This window comes from Columba livia, chromosome 1 (assembly GCF_036013475.1).
Source record: "Columba livia isolate bColLiv1 breed racing homer chromosome 1, bColLiv1.pat.W.v2, whole genome shotgun sequence".
Lineage (NCBI taxonomy): Eukaryota > Metazoa > Chordata > Aves > Columbiformes > Columbidae > Columba > Columba livia.
In genome coordinates, this window is record NC_088602.1 from 27344260 (window position 1) to 27368449 (window position 24190).

At 36.6% G+C, this 24190-nt stretch overlaps 1 protein-coding gene across 24 annotated transcripts in view; it reads right to left on the reverse strand.

Annotated features, from left to right (window-relative positions):
* SUPT20H (SPT20 homolog, SAGA complex component) overlaps positions 1-24190 on the reverse strand; it is a 33130-nt gene that overhangs the window by 2950 nt on the left and 5990 nt on the right. For 4 of the 24 annotated variants that reach the window (XM_065052192.1, XM_065052136.1, XM_065052141.1 and 1 more), the window contains exons 6-21: positions 20799-20928; positions 20044-20147; positions 19383-19499; positions 19200-19253; positions 18160-18299; positions 16772-16928; positions 16629-16685; positions 15497-15568; positions 13472-13629; positions 11188-11220; positions 8940-9057; positions 6802-6907; positions 6414-6575; positions 4370-4439; positions 3213-3367; positions 819-874 (exon numbers count right to left, since the gene is read on the reverse strand). In XM_065052192.1, the coding sequence (XP_064908264.1) occupies positions 819-874; positions 3213-3367; positions 4370-4439; positions 6414-6575; positions 6802-6907; positions 8940-9057; positions 11188-11220; positions 13472-13629; positions 15497-15568; positions 16629-16685; positions 16772-16928; positions 18160-18299; positions 19200-19253; positions 19383-19499; positions 20044-20147; positions 20799-20928 (1689 nt within the window). Of the gene's footprint in view, positions 1-818; positions 875-3212; positions 3368-4369; positions 4683-6413; positions 6576-6801; positions 6911-8939; positions 9058-11187; positions 11221-13471; positions 13630-15496; positions 15569-16628; positions 16686-16771; positions 16929-18159; positions 18300-19199; positions 19254-19382; positions 19500-20043; positions 20148-20798; positions 20929-24190 lie in introns of all 24 variants that reach the window. The other 20 variants (XM_065052202.1, XM_065052163.1, XM_065052171.1 and 17 more) reach the window with 8 other exon arrangements.

Sequence of the window (24190 nt, forward strand, 5' to 3'; positions counted from 1 at the left end):
ACAGTCTTGATTCAATATGGAATCACGCATACACAAGCATTTATTTTATAGAAGAGCTCTGCTCTGGCATAAGTGTCTCCCATGCCTGCTCTTTTCCATATTTCCAGAGTGTGTACAAGAGTGGGAGGAGGAAATAGCAAAGCTACAGCTCATCTTTTACCGGTATTAATTTCTTTGAAGCATGGTGCAGCACTTGTGGAATACTGAAGCTGCACTTGTGCACCTGTAACTTCCAGCTGACTTCAAGATCCAGTTCCACAAACACTCTCTGTTCTGCTTTTAAATGGAGCTCTGACAATGCAAACAACTCTAGCTCATGTTTGCATTTGTATGTATGCTTAATGGAAAGAAAACATTAAAAGACCTTGCAAACTCCCTATCTTACATAAACTTGTACTTCCATTACCAGAAGCTCTTTCAAAACTATTCCTGCACCTACCTGTGCATGTTCAGCTCAGCTTTTAGGCCTTATGTGTGTTAACCCGAGTGATTCTATGGTACTGTTTTGTACTTTGAAAAGAATAATAACAACAATTTCAGTTTAAAGAATGAGTTGCAATAAAAGCTTAGGCAAATCCTGAAAGTAGAAGTTTGTAGTTTAGGATTAATCTCTTGCATTCAGATGTCAGCATTTTTAGATTGTTACTAAGAACTAGCTGCTTTGTTGTAAACTAAGTGATTAAAATTTGCAGCTAATGCTACATCTGATGAACTGGCTGCAAAGATCTGTTGGGGGCAACGCAGTGAGCAAAACTAAACAGGTGTCTAAAGAAAATTAAGAAGTTATGATTAGTATTGTGTCCAAGTATATCAATTACCTGTAGAAGATTTAAAGGCCGAAGATTTGATGCATTTTTCAAACCAAAGGGGCTGCCTGTTAAAGAAAACATCTTTTTATTAGTAGGAAGTCTTAATTATAAAAGTGTATTACAATTAATACACCTTTCCACTGGGATTATTGCTAAACATTTGGAAGAGGGAAAACTGGCATGTCTAAATCTATACTTAATACAACACTGCATTTTCTGTAATGTTGGTGAGTTCATAGTTATCCAGACTCAAAGTTAAAGAGACCTTACTGAACAGAAAGAAAACTGTATCGCTACTAAACACTGTACCTGTAACCTATTACCTGTTAATGTGTTTACACAAAGGTGAATATAGAGAATATCATAGCAGTTATTCTTCAGTGATCCTTCTGGTTTTAAAAAGTTTTACTATTTGTATAGTAAATCCAGAAATGTCCAAGGGCTCAATAAAATAACAGGCTCTCAGATTCTCAATCATTAACAGAAAATAATCCCACCCAAAATCTTAGCAGCTGCCCATCCCTCCAAGGGCTTCTGGCAATAAGTATCAGCCTCGTAGAGCTTTTAGCATTATTCCACATGGCACTCTTCAAAAACTATGCTAAAAAGATGTATATGCAGTATGCTATGAGTTGGGTATAGAACTGATACAAACGCTCCAGTAAAACAGCAGCTGTCAAACAGAATCCCCCAGAGGTCTGCCACCGACCCAGCTCAGCTCGCTACTCCTGTCTGCTATCTGGGCAACAGCATAGTATGTAAAAATCTGTGACACCAGACTGATAAAAGCCGATAGTGCTTGAAAGGACAGAGTTAGAATTAAAAGTAAGCCTAGGAAACTGAAAAAGGGTCCAAAACTCAGTAACATCAAATTAAAAAAAAAGACAAATGAACAAGTACAAAATTGTAACTAGTTTGGTCTATACAGCAAGAAAGGACGAGAGAAAATACAGCAAGTCACAAACATATCCAAATCATCCATACCACAAACAACAGAACACACAAAAGAACCTCTTCACACAGTTTACATTTATAAAACTCACTGTCACAAGATGCCGTAGATGCCAAAAATATAAATGGGTTCAAAAACCAATTAGATAAATCCACAGAGTAGAAGTCTAGCACAGGATATTAAGCACAAAGATCCACGTGGATTGTCTTCAGCTGAGAAAGTCTCAAAGCTGTAGATGGCCAAAGAGGTACGGTTGTATACAAGGGCGTTTCACACCTTTGCCTCGTCTTAAACTCTCTCCTGAGCATCCTCTAATGGCGACTGTCAGAGACCAAATATAAACTGGATGGATTTTCGGCCTAAACCAGTAAACCCATTCTTATGGTAATGTAATGCTGTTGCAAAAATACAAATAAAAAATAGGCAGACCTCATTTGGGGAAATGTTAACAGGAATGTTGTGAAAGAGATGAGATGCATTTATTCTGCTGTGCTCCACAGTGGTAAATCAGCCAAGCTCAGGCTTGTGTCCAGTTTTGGTTATCACATTTTAAGAAGGATGTAAGCAAATTGGACAGTCTAGAAGAGAGTGACAGGATTATGAAAGGTTTGAAAAATACGACTTATCAGAAAGAGAAGACAAATGTGGGACATGACAGCATGTTTGATACTTAGAAAGTAAAGAGAGAGGGTGAACAACTATTTTTCATGTCTGCAAGGAACAGGAGAAAAAAAAATAATTTAATTTGCAATTAAGGAGATGCATTGTAATTAGAAGGAAGCATTTTGTATGGATAATGACCTACTCCAAACAGCTACCAAGGGAGACTGGATTCTTCTTTAGCAAAGGTAATTAAAGCCAGTATAGATAAAAATTGGTTCAATATGCTTTAGACATATTTGACTCTGCCTCAGTGTAAGGGATGGATATCTTGAAGTCTCTTCCATACTTCTGAATCCATAATCATACATTAGAGTTTTTCGTCCTTATTATTTTTTCAGAAAAAATAAACTAAGAATTTAAATGCTGCTTTAATGAGTATTGAGGCATACAGATTTAAATAGTCATCCTGGAAGGCAATGAAGATGGTCCTGCTAGAAAAAAGCAGTACCGGTGATAGAATAAAATGCCCCTGCATTTAAAAAGTGAGGCCTCTTCCTAAGCTCAGTTGTGCCTTTTTTCTTGTAGTTGTTATCAATGTTGCATTTGAATTTGGACTTTCTCTCAAATTTTGTGCATATCACACAATCCAGTCTAGCTCCTCAAAATCACTTTCAATCAATCACAAATACTGCCTACACTTTCAATGCAAAAATACGTATGCTGTTCCCCAGCTCCAGCCATCAAATCCACAATCTGTCCACACAATGGCCACTTCCGTCCATTGTTCTCACAGTATGTTTCACTCTGTCCCTACCTGAAAGGTGGCTTTTCAACTCATTCACACTAACCTGCTTGAGAAGCAGACTGCATGGCAGCAGGCAGCACACCTGGTACCAGACCTCCTGACGGTAAAATGCCACTCAGGTTTATACCTGCAGGGGCTATGGCACCAGTGTTGCACCCCAACATGGGGTTTGAACCGCTCATCAGTGTCTGTGCTCCACTGTAGAAGAGGAAAGACAACACATCAAACCCAAGTGGTACAAGCAAATAGGTGTAAATCTTTGCCCTCTCTCTCATAACAAGTAAACCAATTATTTGCTGTAAATGGGATTATGGATAAAGCATCAAGGCAGCTTAAAAAAAAGTCATTATGCCTAGGGTATAATAAATGCATAAATTCATATGCTTGGCATGTATATTTTTTCCTTTGGTATAATCTATATGAAAAAAACCCCAAGAGGTTCTTTTATTCTACAAATACTGAAAGATGAACAGCCTTCAAAATGGTTGCACCATCACAGCAAAATGTTAAAGAACAGTTTTGTTTCCTTTCTGTCCTATGAAAGATCTCTCCAATTGATCAATAGTGATCAACTCCTGAACACAAGTGTCCAATACCTGCACTGAAGCACACTGTGTGTCTTACACTGAGCATCTTACACCGATCACAGAATTTCATTCAGTTTAAAAAGCAGTTCACATTTTACCATGAAAATCTATTCTTGGCAAGAGCATTTTTTTTAAACCACAAAATGAGTTTAAAAAAATCAAAGCATTTTAACCTTAATATTCGATTGTTAGAAAACAAATTTGTCATTTTCTTGTATTTTGCATAGGCACTTCAATATCAAATTTCCATTTTTCATTTAGAGTGGTCTGCATAAGATATTCCACCTCCTCTCCAATTAAAGAAACCACTTAGACTGAGGTTAAGCCTTATGAAATTCAGCTATGTGCATCCAAAAAGCTGAAAGCACGATTTTCTTAACAGACCTCTTTAGTATTCTGACAGTAGGTGCCTTATATTTGAGAAATACAAATAGTTTCTAGTGGTTCTTGGCTTTATAATTACAAAGGGAATGATATTTTTGTGCTGCAGATCCTGAAAAATATCTATCCTAATGGATGCTGGACAGTTCTGTACCATTCCCACCCTCCTCACCCCACTGTCCCAACCACCAACCCGCTCAGGGCAAATTAAGAACCCATCATAACAACTTACCACACAGAGCCCACTACATTGATGAAGTTAAGTCCTGCAGGGTTTGCCATGACCTGGGTGGAGGTTGTTCCTGTAGTAATGGATGTTACCATGGTGGAAAGAGGAATGGTCATTACAGGCAGTGCCTGGCTCAGAGACATTTGCTGCTGAGCAAACGGGGTTAACAAAGTGGGCTGAGGGGTGAAGCCTGAATCTTGGGGAGTAGGGGTGGCAGAAGGGGTAATAGGAGTTGAGCTCTGAGCATCAGGAGGGTGTGGGGTCGATGAAGGGGTGTTGGTTGGAGTAGGAGTAGATGGTTTAGGAGTTCCAGACCCTGCTCATTGAGAAAAATAAAAAGTGCTAGTTTGTTATAAAAGGCCAGTCCTTTTTGTAGAATAAGGTTAATGGAGTTGTATTTAGCACTGACAATTTGTTCCATTTCTTAGACTGCAAGTGTTAATTCCTACACGACACGAGTGTTGCAGCACACACTCGTTAAGGATGCAGCATAACCACAAAGAAAACCCATTCTCCATGCTTAGCTCCTTAAGCCATCCATCCATCTGTATCCTCCATTAAGCCCTTCAATCAGTTATGGTATGTTAAGTCATAACTCCTTCAGAAATACTTAAAATGAAATAAAACAATTTCTTAGTGACAATTTTAATCTAATGTTTTTGTCCTAAAATGTTAAACATATAGTCTATATGCACTGTCTGCACAATAGCATCGTGTTAAAAACATATCATGGAAAACAACAGATTCAACAAAGAACATGTACTATTTCAATGATCATGGGGTTGATCTAAATTTCGTCAGATAGCTAAACTCCCACTTGCCTAATTTTGATAAAACAAAAATATTTTTTAGTATTTAAGAACCAGAGGATAATACTGCATCTCTAAAAGTTACTGTGTAATTCCTTCTGCTTAAATGTAGCATGTATAACTGTATTTGCTGTGGATGCAGTAAGCAGTTTATCAATAGAAAACAAAACAAGAACCCCAAAAAGCTTGAGGTGTGTTTTTGTTTTCCTTTTCTTTTTGGCTTTCATGTCCTGCAGAAAGAAAGGAAATAAATGTGAATCTCCAGCTGTTGTGACCAGAGCCTTACAACTGTGTGTGGCAGATTTACACAACTCATGATGCTAACAAAAAACCAAGATGAATAGGCTTGAAGATAACTTTTATAAGCTTTCTTTTTTCCTTTGTGCAAAACAAGAAGGCAGGAAAGTTACACCTTTTGAGCTATCCAGATTTAAAATTATTTAATGCAAAAAGTGTATTATAATACTGTGCAGGACACTGGAATGTGCAGTCTACAATTATTAAAAAACTGAAAAACTGCAGCTACTATTTCTCTTTGTACAAATCCGTTCACGAAATGTCTCAAGACGCATATAAATTAAAAAAAAAAAATGTTTACGATCTCTAGCTATTATTACAATGATCCTGTCAGTGTTAATGAAAATACTTAAGCTAGGATGTCACTTAATATTGAAATTTACATTTTAACACCTGAGAATATGGTGCTATCATCACCAGCATCACCACCACACTTGCAATCAGCAATGATTTGTAAAACAGTGTAGGAGTGTTTTAAAAAATCATCTTATCGTTTATTGTATCACCACCTTGGGACTGATCAGATTATACACATACATAGAGATACAACTGCACCAGTTCCTATAACATTTAAAAAAACCAGAAACTGATCTAACATACTGTTTTTACACCGGATGAAAAAAAAAAATCTACACTTTGGAATTTTATCTCATCACATCATCTATCAGCCTTTCATAAATGACGAGATCATACTAATTTCATAAAATGTATTAAAACGTATACACAGAGGGTGCATACATATATACAGAAAAAACGAACACAGTTACAATAAACATAAAATACATACAGTGAACAAGAAACCTGCCTAAAGCTGCACAACTTATACAATTTAGGATACACTGTACACTTAAGTTTCATCATTCCACAGGTTAAGAAGTTTATCTCAGGAAGCATTTATGCAAAAGCCTAAGATTTAATGGAGAATTTAGGTCGTGACTCACTTTGTGAAGAGCTCGCAGGAGACATGGCAGCTGGAGAGAGCATGCCAACTTGATTAAGATCCATAGATTGTTTCCGAGAAAGACCAGGAGGCTTAGAAGGAGGAGGAGGTGGAGTCGGGGATTTTAGATGGCCACTTGACTGTTGTGCACTGAAAATATTACCTGAAATAACAGAATTAAAATACATCATTGTTGTCTGAGTACATGTTAACTCAAATATTTGTTAGGATACAGTTTTGTGAACAACAGAATCAGTAATCAACAAAATGATGCTCTTTTCACAGAGAAGATTTTTTTTTTTAATTAGATCTTTACTAGAGGGATATCACGTCATTTTACAATAGCCAGAACACATAGAAAGGAGATACCCAAGTCCATAAATAATTACCTGAAGAGCTACTTCCAGAACTTGAAGGTAATTTGATGGGAGGAGGTCGGTGTTTTACACCTTTCCCCAACACTGAAGACTGAACAGAGCCTGATATACTTTCTGGCTGCTAGGAGGAAAGAGAAATTAACACTACCACAGCAATAATGTGAGCTTCTGCATATTTGAACAGAAAAGACAACCCAATTAATTTTTTACTAGACTTCTCAAAAACATGACAAAATTCCCTTCAAACATTTCAGATTTTTCTTTATTTTAAAAACATAGCCTATGGCTGACTCCTTTTAGATAAAATGCTTACCACCAAGAAGCAGCTTGAAAGTGCCAGTAAAATTTAAAGCCAGAAAAAAAAAAAAAAAGGAGTTTCACTCTTCTCTGCAGTTTTGAAATCCTTCTTCGTAACTTCTCATAAATGCAACAGTGAAAGATGCATTTTAAATAAAAGCACAATTCGGTCTTACTTGAAAAATAACATAATTTCATTCATTCACCATCTGTTTACATCTGCCATTTCCAACCAATAAGGATTCAGAGAACAGGATCAGATTTCCTGATTCTGGGAGTAGGAATTTAAGTAGTTTCAGGCAAATCCCACTGACCCATTGCATTGACTTCAGTGGGATCAGAACTTCACTAATCTTTTAGAAGAAAGGTGCTGCCTTTCTCTTTGTTCTTACAGCCTACTTATCAGATGGTTTGAACATACGTTACCTTCAGCTAATCAAATCTGGAGTTCTCAATCATGCACAACAGATCTTGAATCCATAATTCCAACAGCTGACACCATCAAGAGACTCCACAGTGAAACATTTACAGTTATAAGTCTATATATTTTTACCTAGAGTTCAAAAACTGCTGAAACTATAGAAAATGAGGTTCTCAACAAATCAAGTGGAATATTTCAGTGTTGGAGCCTAAATTAGATGTGCACAGGCATCTTTCTGGATGGCTTAGTTTCCACTCATTCTCAGTAATAAGAGATACTTCCTCTGCATGTTTCTAATAGCTCACTTATAAAAAAAGAAATGTTTGAGAAAAATTCTGAGGATTACCTTTCTCTTATACTATTAAAAACTGCTTTGTTCATTCTGAAAATAAAGACTAATGCCGCATTCAAAAGAGGATTAGGTCATTAAGTAGAGTAACCCCGGTAACTTTGGTCCAGCTTACACTGAGGGCTCGGACAGCCAGACAAGACAACTTCCAGAAGTATCCTTTCCCCCAGGTTATTCTATGATTTTCAGATTTGTACATATAATTTATACACATATGCATGCATATGTCTGTATGTCTACAGAGACATACAGAAACACTCACACTCCTTTCTGCAACTGCTGTCCTCTGCATGGTTTTCTTCTGGCTGCCACCAAGACCAACCTCTTTCAGAGCAATGTTGTTGCAGTTTAAAATTAGGTATTTAAGGGAAAGATGTAGCAAAGGAAACAGCCTAATGGATACCAAATTAATTTATTACTTGGAGCCTAAATACAGTTCTCCACTAGAGAACTGGAATCTGACCAAGAAAGCCAGAGGCAGCGAGTAAAACACAAGGCGATACCAGCAGGCATGAGAATTTGGGAATGTAGGAATTACTACAGAATGTGTGCAGAGATACATATGCACTTTAAAGTGTAGGGTGTTTTTTTTTGTTGTTGTGGGGTTGGTTTGTTTGTTTTTTGTTTTCTTTTGTGAGTGGTTTTTTTTTTTTTTAGTTTTAATTTTCAAACTATAAAGAAAATAATTTTAATGATTTCTAAAGGTAAAAGAAAAGTTCAGCTACAGCATCTGCTTCTGTGTTTGCTGACCTGTAAAATTAAATGCATAGCTGCATTTTACTATACTGCTCTGTGAAAGGTTCATCTGAACCTTCATCTGAGCAAAACCTGGAGCTAAAATCCCCCAGAACAACAAAACACCAAACAAAACAACATGGCTAAAAGACAACATTTGAACACAGAAAACACAAGTGCTTTTCTCTAACTTTCCCAATACACTCACTCTGAATGATTATGAAAATAAAGCATTTAAGAATTCATTCAGAATAAAAAATTTAGGTTTACTTTTAAATATGGATAGCAAAAATTATTCTAATAATTCAATAAGCAAGTGAAAATAAATGTATGGCTTGATAAACTCACTTCCATTTCCTTCCCTGGAGAAAGATGACTAAGATTGACTGATCCACCTGAATTATGAAACATTTTCACAGGACATTTAGCTTCATTTTGTACTAACTCCTGATACTGGTTCACCACTCTGAAACAAACAATAAAGGCATAAAAAGATAAACAACACTGAACTTCTAAAGTAGATACATATATGTAAACACATAATTGTATATGTTACATAGTCATATATTATTTATTTTATACAGAAGTATATATTACGCAAGTATATATCTATCTAGAGATGCACATATATAAAACAAATGTGTATCTCTATATATCACTCTACTTTATGTTCCTGGGCTCTTTTCTTCATTTTCTTCCATTTTAACTTTTTCTTTAATTACTGTCTTTTTCTAATGCAAAATACAGGTGTTTTTAAGAAACAAGTTTAAGCAACAGTCTTTTGGAGGAATATGTAAAAGAGTAGACAGAACAGTTCCCGTTGCAAAAGCAACTGCAGCTCTTTGGGATGTCAGTCAACGGGGATCCCATTCCCTTCACATGGGTCCAGAATATTCTATAAAGCTGTGTCCTTCGCTTATGCTCCCTGTGGAACAGTCAACTCTTCTTTGATTTGAGGTCTATGTCAGATGAGGACTCTGAAAGCAAGGGACGAACTAAGTGGTCCATACTAAACGTACATCCAAGAACCAGTTATCATCACATCAGAAGTGATCACTCCTCTTTGAGTAGCAGGACAGCCAGGTCTTACTCTAAGAGACTAAAGAGTAGTGATGTATCCAGGAATTCAAAGCGCCAATAGCATCGGGCGAACAAGTTGAAAATACTGTTCTACCATATTGAATAATACACGTCTCCTATTTTGAGAGAACTAAATTGAGGGGTTACTGTTTCATAGATGTGAGCAGAATATACAAAGCGACCTTGCAGACTTGAAAAAACAAGCTGAAGACCTGTTGCTGCTTATTCTCTGGCAGACTGAACCTCAATGAGAAATTGCTGGAATATTTCCAGTAGTTTACAACTAAATGCAATGACTGACACTTTATTTTGGTATAGCACTGATTCAATATGTTGCTACATGACTAATGCAGACAAAATCAAGGGTCGCAAGATACATGGCAGAGGAAAGTGTGCAATGTACTTTTTTCAGGAATTAGATTTCAGATTGCCTTAAAATGACAGTGGAATCAGAGTAATAAAAATGACATGTAGTCAAAAAAGTGGTCCTGCCCTCCTTCCTCCTCTCCTGCTTCTTCTTGTCCCCATCCCTGAAACCCAACTGCTTATTCTGATTGAAGGAATTGTGCAACCCAGTGGTAAACATGATCAGGAAAGCAAGCCCAGTTAAAACTGGACCCCTGTATTATGGTTGGTTTAGTTTTCAGCCAGTCAATCCCCCAGTTCAGCTCACAGCAAAACAGCAAGTCTCTATCAGCACAAAGGAGGCAGAAGAAACAGGAGTGAAGAGTTCCTTGATCAAAATTATCTATTAAAACAAATAAGGTTGTTATTGATTTTTGACCAAATCGAGGATTTATCTCACTGCCAAGCACATAAGAAGGGGGTGTAGGAGGGTAAGAGCTGTGGCATGCCCATCACCTCGAGGTCTCCTAGGAAGGCACAAAACCCCAACTGGCTTTGACAGAGATTGCATTGCAAAGGTTCTGTGCTCATTTGCACAAATGTGTATCTGTAATGTGATGCAAACTAACAAACATTTGAAGACATACTTATTTTGCTGACTGAGTTATCCCAGAATTGCTACTCATAATCATTCTACAACTTATACTGGAAAACTGTTTTATTGCTTGCTTCTCTAAGAAAGCAGAATAAAGTAATGCACAACACACAAAAATAAGTTATATACACAGAAATCCTAGATTACACCTAAAGTTCAAATGAATTATTTCCATGATTGTTTATTTACCATACCAAATGTAATGCTAAGGTTCTGAGAGCATGTCATCTTGACCTACGTAATCAAGAATAATGGTGCAAGTAACTGTGACAACATGCTTGAAATTTACGTAACAAGGTGTGTTCACATATTCACTTTCCTCTGTTCTTCCTTGCTTGTCAAATATAGAAACTGCACACTCCATCCTATTTCTTATGAGGATGATTAATTCTTATTTTCCTCATCTGTTCTGCATCTGTTTCCATAACCACAACATCAGCAGCCATAATGGTTAAAAGGAACAAAATTAATTATTTGGCATTAAGCCAAATATTTCTACACAGTATATGAATTTACCTTTCAGCATCAGTCTTCGAACCAATAAGGAACCTGAAACATAAAATGTATAATACATTTTCAGTCATGAGTTCGACTAAAATAACATGCTTTTATAATCACAGAACTTAAAACAAATGTCAATGCTGCTCTTTTTTTCAAACCTGCTGAAAATACAGGAGACACTGTATTCATTTAATGCATTGGGTATTAAACAAAATTTGAAATACAAACTTGGTTTCATAACTATATGTACAATATACACACATGGCCTAATACTCCTTTAGGAGTAAACTGCCTATAAAACAAAAGGCAGAACGTGGAAGTTATGCATTTTATACTTTCAAAAAATTGAAGTGAACAACCGCTATGGAATTGCTACTGCTATGGAACTGCTACTGCTAAAAGTACATGGGAAAAGTTATACACAAATCAACACATCAATATGTTCACACCGAAATATAGATGTAAGTGTCCTGTTTATGTGAAAAACATCTACCTGTAATATTTCAACAAACATTTAGTTTCCATTGTTTGTTTTCACTTGCACAAATTCTGATTCCTCATGATTTTTCAGAACTCCTAAATAAGCATCTCTTTTCTGCATAATATGTATGGCTTGCAAGCTTATTACTTCAGCCATTTTTTAAAAACACTACAGACCTTTTATGTTTATCTATCTCAAAGAAAAAAAAAAACCCACAGTTTTATTTTACAGCAAAACAACAAAAATGTCTTCTGCACCCTTTACTTCACATGACATAATTTTCTAATGAAGAAGTATCCAAATTTTGTTGTACTTCAACTTGTAATGTCTTAAAAATAATGGACTTGAACAGTGATTACCCAAAAAAGCACCCGGCATCTGACACCTATAAATCCTTTTAACCCCCAGCCTTATTGTACAACTGTAAGGCAGCACTGCAGCTGTTCCAGGAAGATCAATACTAAGTGCGTGTGCTGGCTGTGGCTGGGCTAGAGTCAATTTTCTTCCTAGTAGTTCCTATGGGGCTCTGTTTTGGATTTGTGCTAGAAACAGCTGAACAGTGTTGATATCACAGTGATGTTTTAGTTATCACCAAGCAGCCTTACAAAGAGTCAAGACCTTTTCTGCTTCTCACCCCACCCCACCAAGTGAGTGGGCTGGGGGTACACAAGAAGCTGTGAAGGGACACAGGTGGGACAGCTGATCCCAACTGACCAAAGGGAATTCCACACCATATGGTGTCATGCTCAGTATGTAAAGCTGGGGGAAGAAGAAGGAAAAGGGGGACATTCGGAATGATGGTGTTTGTCTTCCCAAGAAACCATTATGTGTGATGGAGCCCTGCTGTCCTGGAGATGACTGAACACCTGCCTGCCCATGGGAAGAAGTGAATGAATCCATTGGTTTGCTTTGCTTGTTGCGTGTGGCTTTTGCTTTAATTATTAAACGGCGTTTGTCTCGACCCATGAGTTTTCTCACTTTTACTCTTGCAATTCTCTCCCCCATCCCAATGGGGTGGGTGGGAATGAATGGGCTGTTACGTGGTGCTTAGTTGCCAGCTGGGGTTAAACCACAACAGTATGGAAACACAGTAAATAGCTCAGTCTAGGGATAAAACATCCTAACTACTAAGAAGATCTTAAGATTTTAATAAAAAAAATAAGATAGGAACTACATACTAGGCAATAAAAATATCTTTCATCAAAAGAACTCAAGTTAGTTTTCTGAGGCTCACGGCTCCTTGCCTTACTGAAATTTACAGGGTCTATTCTGCTGCACAGGTTCCTCCATACTGGTACACACCACAAAAAGATCCAAGAATAGAGGATCCTTATAGAACCGCAGCCAGCAAGAGAAGATTCAAAACAATTCAAACTGATGAAGCTTCTTAGGAGCTCATGTTTTTCTTAACCACTTCTTTACCCTAAATTTCTTTGCATAAGGCTAGACATAATATAATGAATTCTCATGTTTTCATAGCATCAGGCAAATTTTGACAATAAAAACTGAGTGAGACTGAAAAAGAATGCTGATGTCTCACAGTGTCTCTGATTTTCTTGTGGGTTTCCCACCACCCTGATGTGCAGGGTTTTTTTAATCTTTAATGTAAAAGAGCAGGCAGATTTAACACAAAAATACATTTAAGATATAAGGGTTGCTTTTTTTTTTAATTTTAGGTTCATTAGCTGAATTTTTCAAACAAGGCTCTTAAGTCAGATCTCTAACTCTAGAGTGTTTTTATGACTGAAAATGATAGGTAATGTCTGTCTTCCTTCATCTATCAGATCATAGCACAGATTAAAAGGATATGCAACTTACTGTGATGGAGTTAACAGGTTGTCATTTTCCTCATCACCTTTGAGTGTCTGAATTTTACCATAGTACAAGGGATTCCCAAGTGACTGAAAAATGGTCAGTTTTGTTTTTTGAAGCTGGTTACCAACTTCACATTCAAACACATAATCATCTTTTATTTCCTAGAAAGACAGAAAAAATAACCAAATAAGTCTTAAACAAGTGATAAAAGAAACATCTAGTAAAATATGCCCATTCCATACAATATAGTAAGAAACTTTGTAAGAAGGGGTGCATTATCTAAACCAAAAGTGATTTGAGAAGAAGTTATCTAAAGGGATCACAGTATCACACAGTATCACAGTATGTTTGGGATTGGAAGGGACCTCAAAAGATCATCTAGTCCAATCCCCCTGCTGGAGCAGGAACGCCGAGGTGAGGTCGCACAGGAACATGTCCAGGCGGGTTTTGAATGTCTCCAGAGAAGGAGACTCCACAACCTCCCTGGGCAGCCTGTTCCAGTGCTCTGGCACCCTCATTGAGAAGAAGTTTTTTCTCAAATTTAAGCAGAACCTCTTGTGTTCCAGCTTGATCCCATTACCCCTTGTCCTATCATTGTTTGCCACAGAGAAGAGCCTGGCTCCATCCTCATGGCACTCACCCTTTATATATTTATAAACATTAATAAGGTCACCCCTTAGTCTCCTCTTCTCCAAACTAAAGAGACCCAGCTCCCTCAGCCTTTCTTCATAAGGGAGGTGCTCCACTCCCTTAATCACCTTCGTTGCCCTACGCTGGACCCTCTCCAGCAGTTCCCTGTCCTTCTGGAACTGAGGGGCCCAGAACTGGACACAATATTCCAGATGTGGTCTCACCAGGGCGGAGTAGAGGGGAAGGAGAACCTCTCTCGATCTACTAACCACCCCCCTTGTAATACACCCCAGGATGCCATTGGCCTTCCTGGCCACAAGGGCACAGTGCTGGCTCATGGTCATCCTGTTGTCCACCAGGACCCCCAGGTCCCTTTCCCCTACACTGCTCTCTAATATGTTGTTTCCCAACCTATACTGGAACCTGGGGTTGTTCCTGCCCAGATGCAGGACTCTACACTTTCCCTTGTTAAATTTCATAGGTTATTCCCTGCCCAACTCTCCAGCCTGTCCAGGTCCGGCTGGATGGCAGCACAGCCTTCTGGTGTGTTAGCCACTCCTCCCAGCTTAGTGTCATCAGCAAACTTGCTGATAGTACACTCTATTCCCTCTACACTATTTGTCCTCTCTTAAAAATACAAAAATATTGCAAATGGTAAACAATCATGTTAGATACGGAAAGGCAGACTGGGTAAATGTATAGAAAGTTTTATATAAATGATGACAAAGCAAAAAAATGTTCCCAGTAAGATGTAGGAGACAAAAATTAAATCCTAATGGAAATTATTACTCTTTGATAATAAGAAACTATGAGGACATAATGATAGATGCTCTTAATAAAGATTAATTCTTTGTAATTTCAGAGGCAAGATGTTATGAATTCATTTATGGCTAATTATATTAAATGACTGCTTCTATCGAATCATGTAATTTGTGCCAAAGATCTTAAGGTTCAACTTAAACATTGCACAAAGAGTTTTTCGTAAGAGGTATTTAATATTACTTAAGCTCTTTCCAATTTTAACATTTTGATTTTAACAGCAGCTCTTTTCCATCAATCTTTGAGTATGTGAGTGAAGAAGGCAAGTTGTTTAGCAGAGTACTGCTCTCTGTAACTTCTTATGCTTTCTTTACAGCAACAGCAGAAGTTACTTGGGAGATTAAAGTTGGTTTTTCTTGCATTTCTGGAAAACCTGAAGAAATTAAAAGACTAATCAGATGTATGCTGCACTGTATGAAGTTACAAGTGTCTGTGGTAATCTTTCTGTGTCTATATAACACATGGAAGATTAATTAATTTGGGAGAGGGAAGATTATTCTCACAGTAGTAAATTTTGTTGAAGTAAGAGGCATTTTAACTAGAGGCAGAGAAATTTGGCCAAAGGTCTAAACTACTTACATGTGCTGGCCACACAGTTGGTTGTGAGTCATCAGGCTTGATAGACTTTTCCACTTTGGCATATTTTTCCACCTTAAAGAAAATGGAGATATCAGAAAAGGATGAAAAGTAGTCATATTGGGTCAGAGGTAAAGTCAATATAGCAGAGTTTCTTGATTTAACAGTGGCTAACATGATAATCTTTAAAAGTAAGCGCAAGAAACAGACAAGGATAGCTTGATACTTTGTACAGCATCCCCACTTTGTGTTTAGAAAAAGTGAACCAAAGAACCCTTCAGAACTTTGTATTTATTCCGTTACACCATATTTGCTATATTAAACTTTAAAAAAGTGTGAAACATGGCTTAAGACTACAGATTGAAATCACTGCCTGCAATGTAGAATGGTTAAGAAATTTCACAATACCAGCAGCTCCTAAAGACTCTGGATTAGGTCAGGTACAACACTGTTGAAGTGCAAAGGGAGAGAAGGTTTGTACAAACTTAGAGCATCATTTCACATGTAATGCGCACTCTTGCCAGCCCTACTAAGTCCAAAGCTACAGTCTCGTCTAGTCTACTGAGTCCTTTCTGTATCCTAGCAGTATGTGTTTTGGCAGTGCCAGAAACCAAGAATGTGAATGTCACTGAGAGAAGAATGCACATGGAGTGATCAAAAATTTTCCAACTAAAATTCTTGTATATTAAAAAAACAAAAAAACAAAAAACCAAAAACGGAACTATGGGATATATTATGTCTCATAGTATCATAACATGTCATAAAAGATGAATTCCCACCAAGTTGAGAAGTGACTCAGTTATAAATAATTTTCTTACCTCACTTATTTTTCTATTTTGTATATTATCAGACAACTTCAAAAAGATGTGCTCACTGAACCCACAAATGAACAATACTGAAGGTGTGTTTGCACGGTTTATCTCATCAAAATAATGATGTTACAACTGCAATATATTCCAATGTGGCTTAGCTTGTGTTTATTCCTTACAGTACAGAAAAATCATTAAAAAGTGGGGGTGACTGTAACATTTAAAAAGCTCATTCTTTGATAGTGGATACTCTTTAGTCACTTCTTCATACAATACAATGTCCAATAAAATTGCTGACAACTGTTAATGGTAACAACTGGACTTACATCCACTTCAGCAGGTGCAGTCAAGTAGCAAGGGTTCTGTTTCCACATGTCTACACACTGGAAGATGAAAACAGAATATTAATCTGTTAAATGTTTTAAATAAATAGTTAGAAATATACCCACCTATGTCTCAGAACACTTACATTTCCAGCTTTAGAAATTTTGAGGTCATACTGCTGGGCTCCTTTCCTTTCCTTTCTTTTCTGTAAGTAGTCAAGTAGTCTGAGCTGAGGTGGAGTTGAATAGTGAGTAACTTCCTGCTGTCTGTTCAGAGACGACCTTGAGTACCTTTTGAAGCACCTACAGCAAAATGACAGATAAGCTTGTGAAAACATCAAAATGAAATTCACCACCACCTGTGTACAAACACAAAAATATGCAGGGAAATGCTACTTATATTGAGATTAAAAGACGGGTTTTGAAATATTAATTAAAAATTGCTACTCATATAGCTCAGTTAATTTCATATTTTTTTTCAAAAATACCAGTATTCTGTTAATGTGTTCCAGCACTAAGAATGGGCTTATTTTTGAAATGTGTAGTTGAAGCACATTGTCAAAACCAGTAACTAACTGAAAAGTTGCCAAGCTTAAAATATTTGTATATTATCATAGATTTCAGTTCTGTCAAAAGACCTGTGTGCTGCATATGCAACTATAAAGTTACAAACACAGTAACTATCCTCCAGTCTTTGTCTCCTGCCAAACCCATTGGTACATTAACGTTCTTCTGGGCATGCATTTAACAACTTCACCTATCTTTCTAGAGGAAAGTTTGCTGAGCACCAAGCTCTAATTTTAAGGACAACTTGATCAATTTCACTATTTACCCTTGTTTAGGCATTACCAGGGATTGTACATTAGCATAGTATTTCAATGCAAATCTAGTTCTAAATATTTCAGTAATTCTGACAGGCCATTGGCACATTTAAATTCTATAAAGTGAATGCAACTCTTTTAGTAGAACAAATGTGGAAAAAAGAGAATAACCATGCACAAAAGTGAAACAATTTCAATGTTTTGTTTATAGTTCATCCCACATTATTTCCAAGTTTTCTAAGACTCTAATATGCCTATACTTCTCTTTAGCCTAAATGTCAAACATATAAATATTTCTCTTGATTTCCTCATTCAGGGTTAAACTTGTACACACTTTTTAACAAATCAGAGACAAATATGCAAGATATCCATTTATATACTTTACATTACTGACCTGCCATCTGATTCAGCTTACAGCTGAAGTATGCAAAAGAGGACCAAATCAAAACTGCAGTAATGTATTAATTATATACCCATTTTTTGGATATACAAACCCAAGCATATTACAGTATATACTAGTAACTGAAATACAGTACAACATTGAGCACTTAAAAATAAGATATAATTTCCTGTTTCTCATATTTGTAATATTTAAGTAGATACTACTTTGAGCACTGCATATGAGAAGCAATATATTCACATAAAGCATTGCTTATCCTTTTCTTTGAAACACTTAATAATGCTTCAAAGAAAGTCTCACACTGAAAAACTACCGTTTCATGGGGCGAGTATTCATCTTCTGTTTGTTGTATAGGAGTCTGTTTGTAGTACAGGTCACAGCTATTGAAGGATCAAGACACAAAGGCTCGGCTGTCGCCAAAATAAGTTGGCTCTCAAGTAGGAGTTTGTCCTCCTGCAACATACACAGCTATTAATAAATATCAAAATATGAAGACTTTTACACTATATACCTATGTATATGTGCACATTATCTTAAAAAAATAACTGTGTAGATAGTCAACAAAAGGATACATTCAACAGTTATCACTAACCATTATTAGGGGTTACAGAGCTTTGGGTGGGGTTTCCAACAGGAAAATAAATCCTTCTGAAAAGTACAGGGCATGATTTTTTTTGTTTGTTTTTATGTTTTCTTTGTTTTAAACACAGTACTAGTGGCAATGAAATACATTTTCTGTCAGTGATTTACACTGATGGACTGGCAATCAGTGCCATAAAGATGGATCTACCTGGGACTTTGTATTACAATTTGAAATGGTTTTGAGCATGACTGTGGCTCTGCAATAAAAATGAGCACATAGAGTACACCACATTGGTCAGCATTTAACTAACTATAACTGTACAACTGTAGTTATTTAGGATTCTCTTTACTGTCAACAGTATCAACAGCAAAATTATGCTAGAAAAGCAATTGTGTCATTAGACTCCAACTGCTGTTCTGGGGATGCATGTTGAAGATGAATGATGTAAGATCAGCTAGTTAGAGTAACTCTAATACTTTCAGTCTCCATTACCAAAAATTAAGGTCTCATTCTACAAAACTTTTAGCAAATCCTATGGTTATTTTATGGCATGTTGTGGGAAGACACTATTAACAAGTTAATTTGGTAGTTCCCTGGACCATGTCCCATCCAGCACTATGCACATCACTGACAGTTTGAATTAATCAAAAACATAAGCAGTTTTGTTTATTAGATTTTATTAAACAAATAAAGAAATAAATAATATCTCTATGTTTTTTATTGTGTATTTTCTATATCACTGTAAAGTATTAAACTAACTGCTAACTCACCTGTGTCCATTTGTGGTTGTCACTTGTTATAGAATGCACATCACAAATTAAAGTCTGAGGAAGAAGACATAAAGGTAATTACCTTTCGAGGTAAATAAGATTTCTTAACATACATTCAGTAAAAGTTCATATTCAGTCTAGGAACTACCGTAACAGTGAGGGATGACTTAAACCACTTCTTACCTGCATTGTAGGACGTAAAAGAATGTGCTTGCTTTGGTATGTTGGAGATTTCATGTTACCAGACTGCCTATAGTCACGTATTTCTGCTATGACACATCCACAATGAAAAATATTCACCTAGTTGAAACAAACAAACAAATCACTCAATTTGTAAATAAACAAATATTTACCCATCTGCCTCAGGCCCTGTCTCCAAAAAGAAGTTTGTTATATATCATATAATATTCACCGATACTGTGAATAAAACTGATCACTAATTTTGACAAACTCTTTACTACATACCTAGACATACCTAAAATACAAGCTTCAAATGCAATGTTCCCACATGCCAGCAATGTAGTTTTAAGAAATTCCCATGTAAAATACTTCATAATGACAAAGAACAAAGGATATTTTGCTAGAGCCCAGATTTGAAGTTGTTTGACGGCCTTAACCGTAGCAATCTCTCTTCCATCCATCCATCCATTTCTCCCCAGTATTTGTTTTCCTATATATCAATAAAATATTTATTTGTGCCATTAAATATTACAGTTCCACATGCACAAATGTTTTACGTCTTGTATTTGGAATCACCTATGTGAAGCATTAAAAAAAAAAAAAAAAATCAAGGTCTATCTGTGTATAAAATGTTAAGTTCTTTTCAAAAATGAAACTTCCAAACCTGAGATTTTTCTAAAAGATCAACCAAAATAGGTGGTAGCTCCTCTGCATCCAAATATTCGAGCAGCTCTCCTTCCTCGTAAGGCAGTCGAATGGTCTCAGAATCTGAATTTAAACAAAACATATTGCATTTCTTTTGCCTTCCAACTTCAAACTTTAACAACGTGAAATCTAAAACAAGCTTGCCAGAGGAAAAAGCAGGGCTGGCAGAAACCTATCCAAAAATGCAATGTTTTTGCATAGTATTAATTTTGTACATCCTTTTGTTTCCAGAGCTTGATGTTGCTTTTATTGTGCCAAAAGCCAATATGCCTTTATAGCTCAGTGGGATTAAATTTTTGCACCCTGTTGATATACCGTATGCTCTTATTGCACGTCACAGTACCAACAGCACGAAGATGCAATTTAACTTGAAAACAGATGCCTTTGGTCAGACCTAGATTTAAGCAGCAGTGAAAGAAACAACTTGACAGAAGGAGCCTGAATCAAGAGAAACTCAGATAAGCAACTCGGGAATCTAAAGGGAAATGGTAGAACAGCAGGTTATCACAAAGGCATATATCTACTGATTTATCCTGCAGCATCTGAGCACCTCACAGCTTCATGCAAATTTTCAGTTCAGGTACAGTTGGAGGGTTTTTTTTCTCCCCACAAAGGTTTATGTTAGAAGTTAAACAGTTAATGTAAACAACAACACATTCTAACTATTTATAGAGCATTCTGAGTATTTTTAAAAATAAATAGCAAAAATATTACCTGAACCATTTTTTCCCCTGAGCATAAGTGAATAACCCTCATTTCCTGGGTAGAGGTTCACTACCAGACATGACAACGTCTCCTGCATAACCAGCTTCTCAAGTAAATTCACATTTCGCCTCAGCTTCTGCTTTAAAAGTAAACATTGTTTATGAACATAATACTATCAAGTAATCAGTAGCAATAAAAACAATTGCTAGAATACAATTTAGATTACTGTTGAAGCATATAGCGAACAAGCTCAGTTAAATTTAGTTGGACTGCATTCAGCAGAGTAAATTCATTATGCATTATACATACTTATATACACAGATTTAAAAAAACCCCACTCATTTAAATTAAAAAAAAATTGAATTATAAATCCATAGAGAACAGTTAGCCAGAATGACTCTATGCTAAAATGTTGTAAATCTACAGTGCACTATTTGTATAATTTCTATAAGCATCATTTATACACTATACATCGCTCGATAACAAAAAAAATATTTAGAACTTTCAAATATTCCTAACAGAAGCAGATGTTTCTTTCCAGGATTAAAATATTGAATTACAGCATTTGGAAGCTTTCTTAATTGCATTGCCTTGTATGTATTTGCTGAAATTGTTTTTGGTTTTGTTTTCTGTTTTGGTGGGGATTTTGGTTTGGTTGGTTGTTGGGGTTTTTTTGTTGTTTTTGTTTTGGTTTGGTTTTGTTTTCTTCTTTTTTCATTTTTGGGGGTTAGAAGGTTGAAACGGGAAAACCAGTAAAGGAAAGAGGAGAGGACAATAACACAGGCCTAAGAATATTTTTGACACTGCATTCATGTAATCTGAACTTATGACATTTGCTAAGCATATTTTAAAATAGAAAGCCTCCCTAAGACATTTCAGGAAATTAGCATTTTAAGTACAAGCATTTCAATAAGCAGGTAAGGCTACATTTCACTAAGCATGAACATTTTTTATTACTACAAAATACAATTTTCTCCTTTGAGCTGGTTATGAAGAGATGGTAGGTCAGAGCTGATACTAAGCATTAGCTCAGGTCTTGTCTGGAGAGATTTTAAAGACCAGGGAGCAGCCTGAGGTGTATGACATTTCTTAAGCATTCACTGCAGTATGCTGCAAGAGTTCAGATACAAAGCAACCAGGCCAGTTTTTCTGCTCCGTTACATCAGCTAAACTCCCAAACCTCTCCAACTTCACCCACAGAAAAGTGGGACTCCTCCCTCTTGAACATGCACCGGAGCGGCTGCCTGATGGCTGGGAAGTACAGAGACAGCACAGCTGCTTTCTTTTGCTTCCAGTGACTTCTGATGACGGCCACTGAGCAAACAGAGTATTCCTGCTGAACAAGACTGAAGTAGTGATTTTATTCTATGTTTGTTATTCCTCCGTTCTTGGCTATGAGTGAAATGTTAATTTTAATACCTACTCCTCCAACAGTGCACTTACCCTTATGACTGAAAAGCTGGTGAAAACAACATTAAATAAACAGATCACCTCCATAAAAAGCTCTTCTCACTATTTACCATACCTCTGTGAAATGGAAATCTAAAACAACCATCTCAGGTTTTTCCTTTTACTTTGGACACGTTTCATTAATGCCAGCATCACTTTACGAATGCATAGAAGATGCACCCTGGAAGGTACAATGTTGTCTCACCTTCAATAGAACTGTTAACTATTTGAAAATTAACTTCATAAACAATGCTAAGCAATGTTCTTTCAGGAAGCAGAAAAAGCAAAGTGGAGGTTTGTATATATATTGAGTGAAAAATAAAGCCCAACTCCATAAAACAATGTGAAGCAGTATCATTTTATGGTTACAAAAAATACAAGGAATAAACTGAAGCCTAAGGACATTGCTGAACCAAAATCAGATCCTGAGAGAAGACTGCAACTCATAACTAAGTGTACTTCTACTAGGATATAACAGGCTGTGTCAGTCTTTAGAAACTGATACTAATACAGCTCATGAAGACAAGGGCCATGCAGCCTCTGCGGTGTAGGCAAGAAAACATTTGTTTTAGAGGTAACAGCTAAGGTTAAGTTTTCACAGATCAGACTTCAGGAATACCGTGCTCTGAACAAAGTCTGCTTGTTTCACCCTAACGAAGTTAGCCTTAAAGAGCACTCTTACAGTCAATTGTTTCCTCACCTTACCCATGCAAGTTAGTTATAATATCTTCAAGAATGGAAAGATGCACGCAAGACCGTGTTTTATACAGTTTGCAAATACATCCAACTCTATATATCATACATCACCATTAGAGATTAATCAAGGACAAAAAATACCCTACCAAAACAAAAAAAACCCTTCACTGTTATCTGACACCATTTGGTTTATTCATGTATTGTAATTACTTATTCCCCACAGCTACCAGTGTACTAGAAGCACTTCTACAGCAAAGTAGCAGATACACGCTTTACTATTTTTGTACTAGTCCAACACAGAACTCAAGTGACTTTCATGAATAGTGTTCAGAAACTTTCATTACTATGAGATGTTTTCATGCTTGCTCACTGATGCTACCATGTGCAGCTGTCAGAAGGCACCAATTAAGAACAGGCAACTGAGGTGTGATTATTAATTTTTTTTTTTTTTTAGTGGAGCTCCTCAGATTTACCTGCTTAGCATAGACCCTTCCAGCCCACAGGTCTGTTTCCACATTCATGTTTAAGACTGCTTCCAAAATTATTTTATTTTTATTTATCTCAACTTTTAGGTACAGGAATGCTGCACATGAGAGCACAAATGAAACAAATTGCTCTAGATAATCACCTCAACATAGATAGTTCCCTCTCTAGTGTGCATATGCACAAATAGAAGAGATGTCAAGAAGTAATGAAGCTGGGTAGACTGAGCAAATAGAGGATGAGTAATTAATTACTCCTTTGTGAATTATTGTGGAAAATCTGGTCTTCCCTATGAACACCAAGAACAAGGATATGAGTGATCAAGTAAACTTCAGGGTAGAAAATAGGAACATGGGATAGATGCAGTATCACAAGAGCTAAGATAAATGGAGAAAGTTAAGACTGAAAAATAATGTTCAGTGTCAAATTAAAAATTGCTTCTGAGTGGACAATATAATTACAACTTGCACCACCAAAATGGTACAATACTGGAACAGAAAGTTGACAGTTGTGTGTACTAAAACCTTTGAGCTACATCCAAGTCATTGGCCAAACTTTAGGCAGAATATTATTTCTTTTTCAGTTTTATTATGCAAATTAAGAGATGAATAAGCAGTTCTATGCCCATGGATGAAGTTTCGCAATGGCATTATCTTCTAATCTTTGCACCTTGGTCACTGAGCTTCTCATTTTCGGTAACTACAATTGGCACCATAACACCAAGACATCTATTAACTACCCACATCTTAGTTCAGTGAATAAGGACTCTGAAC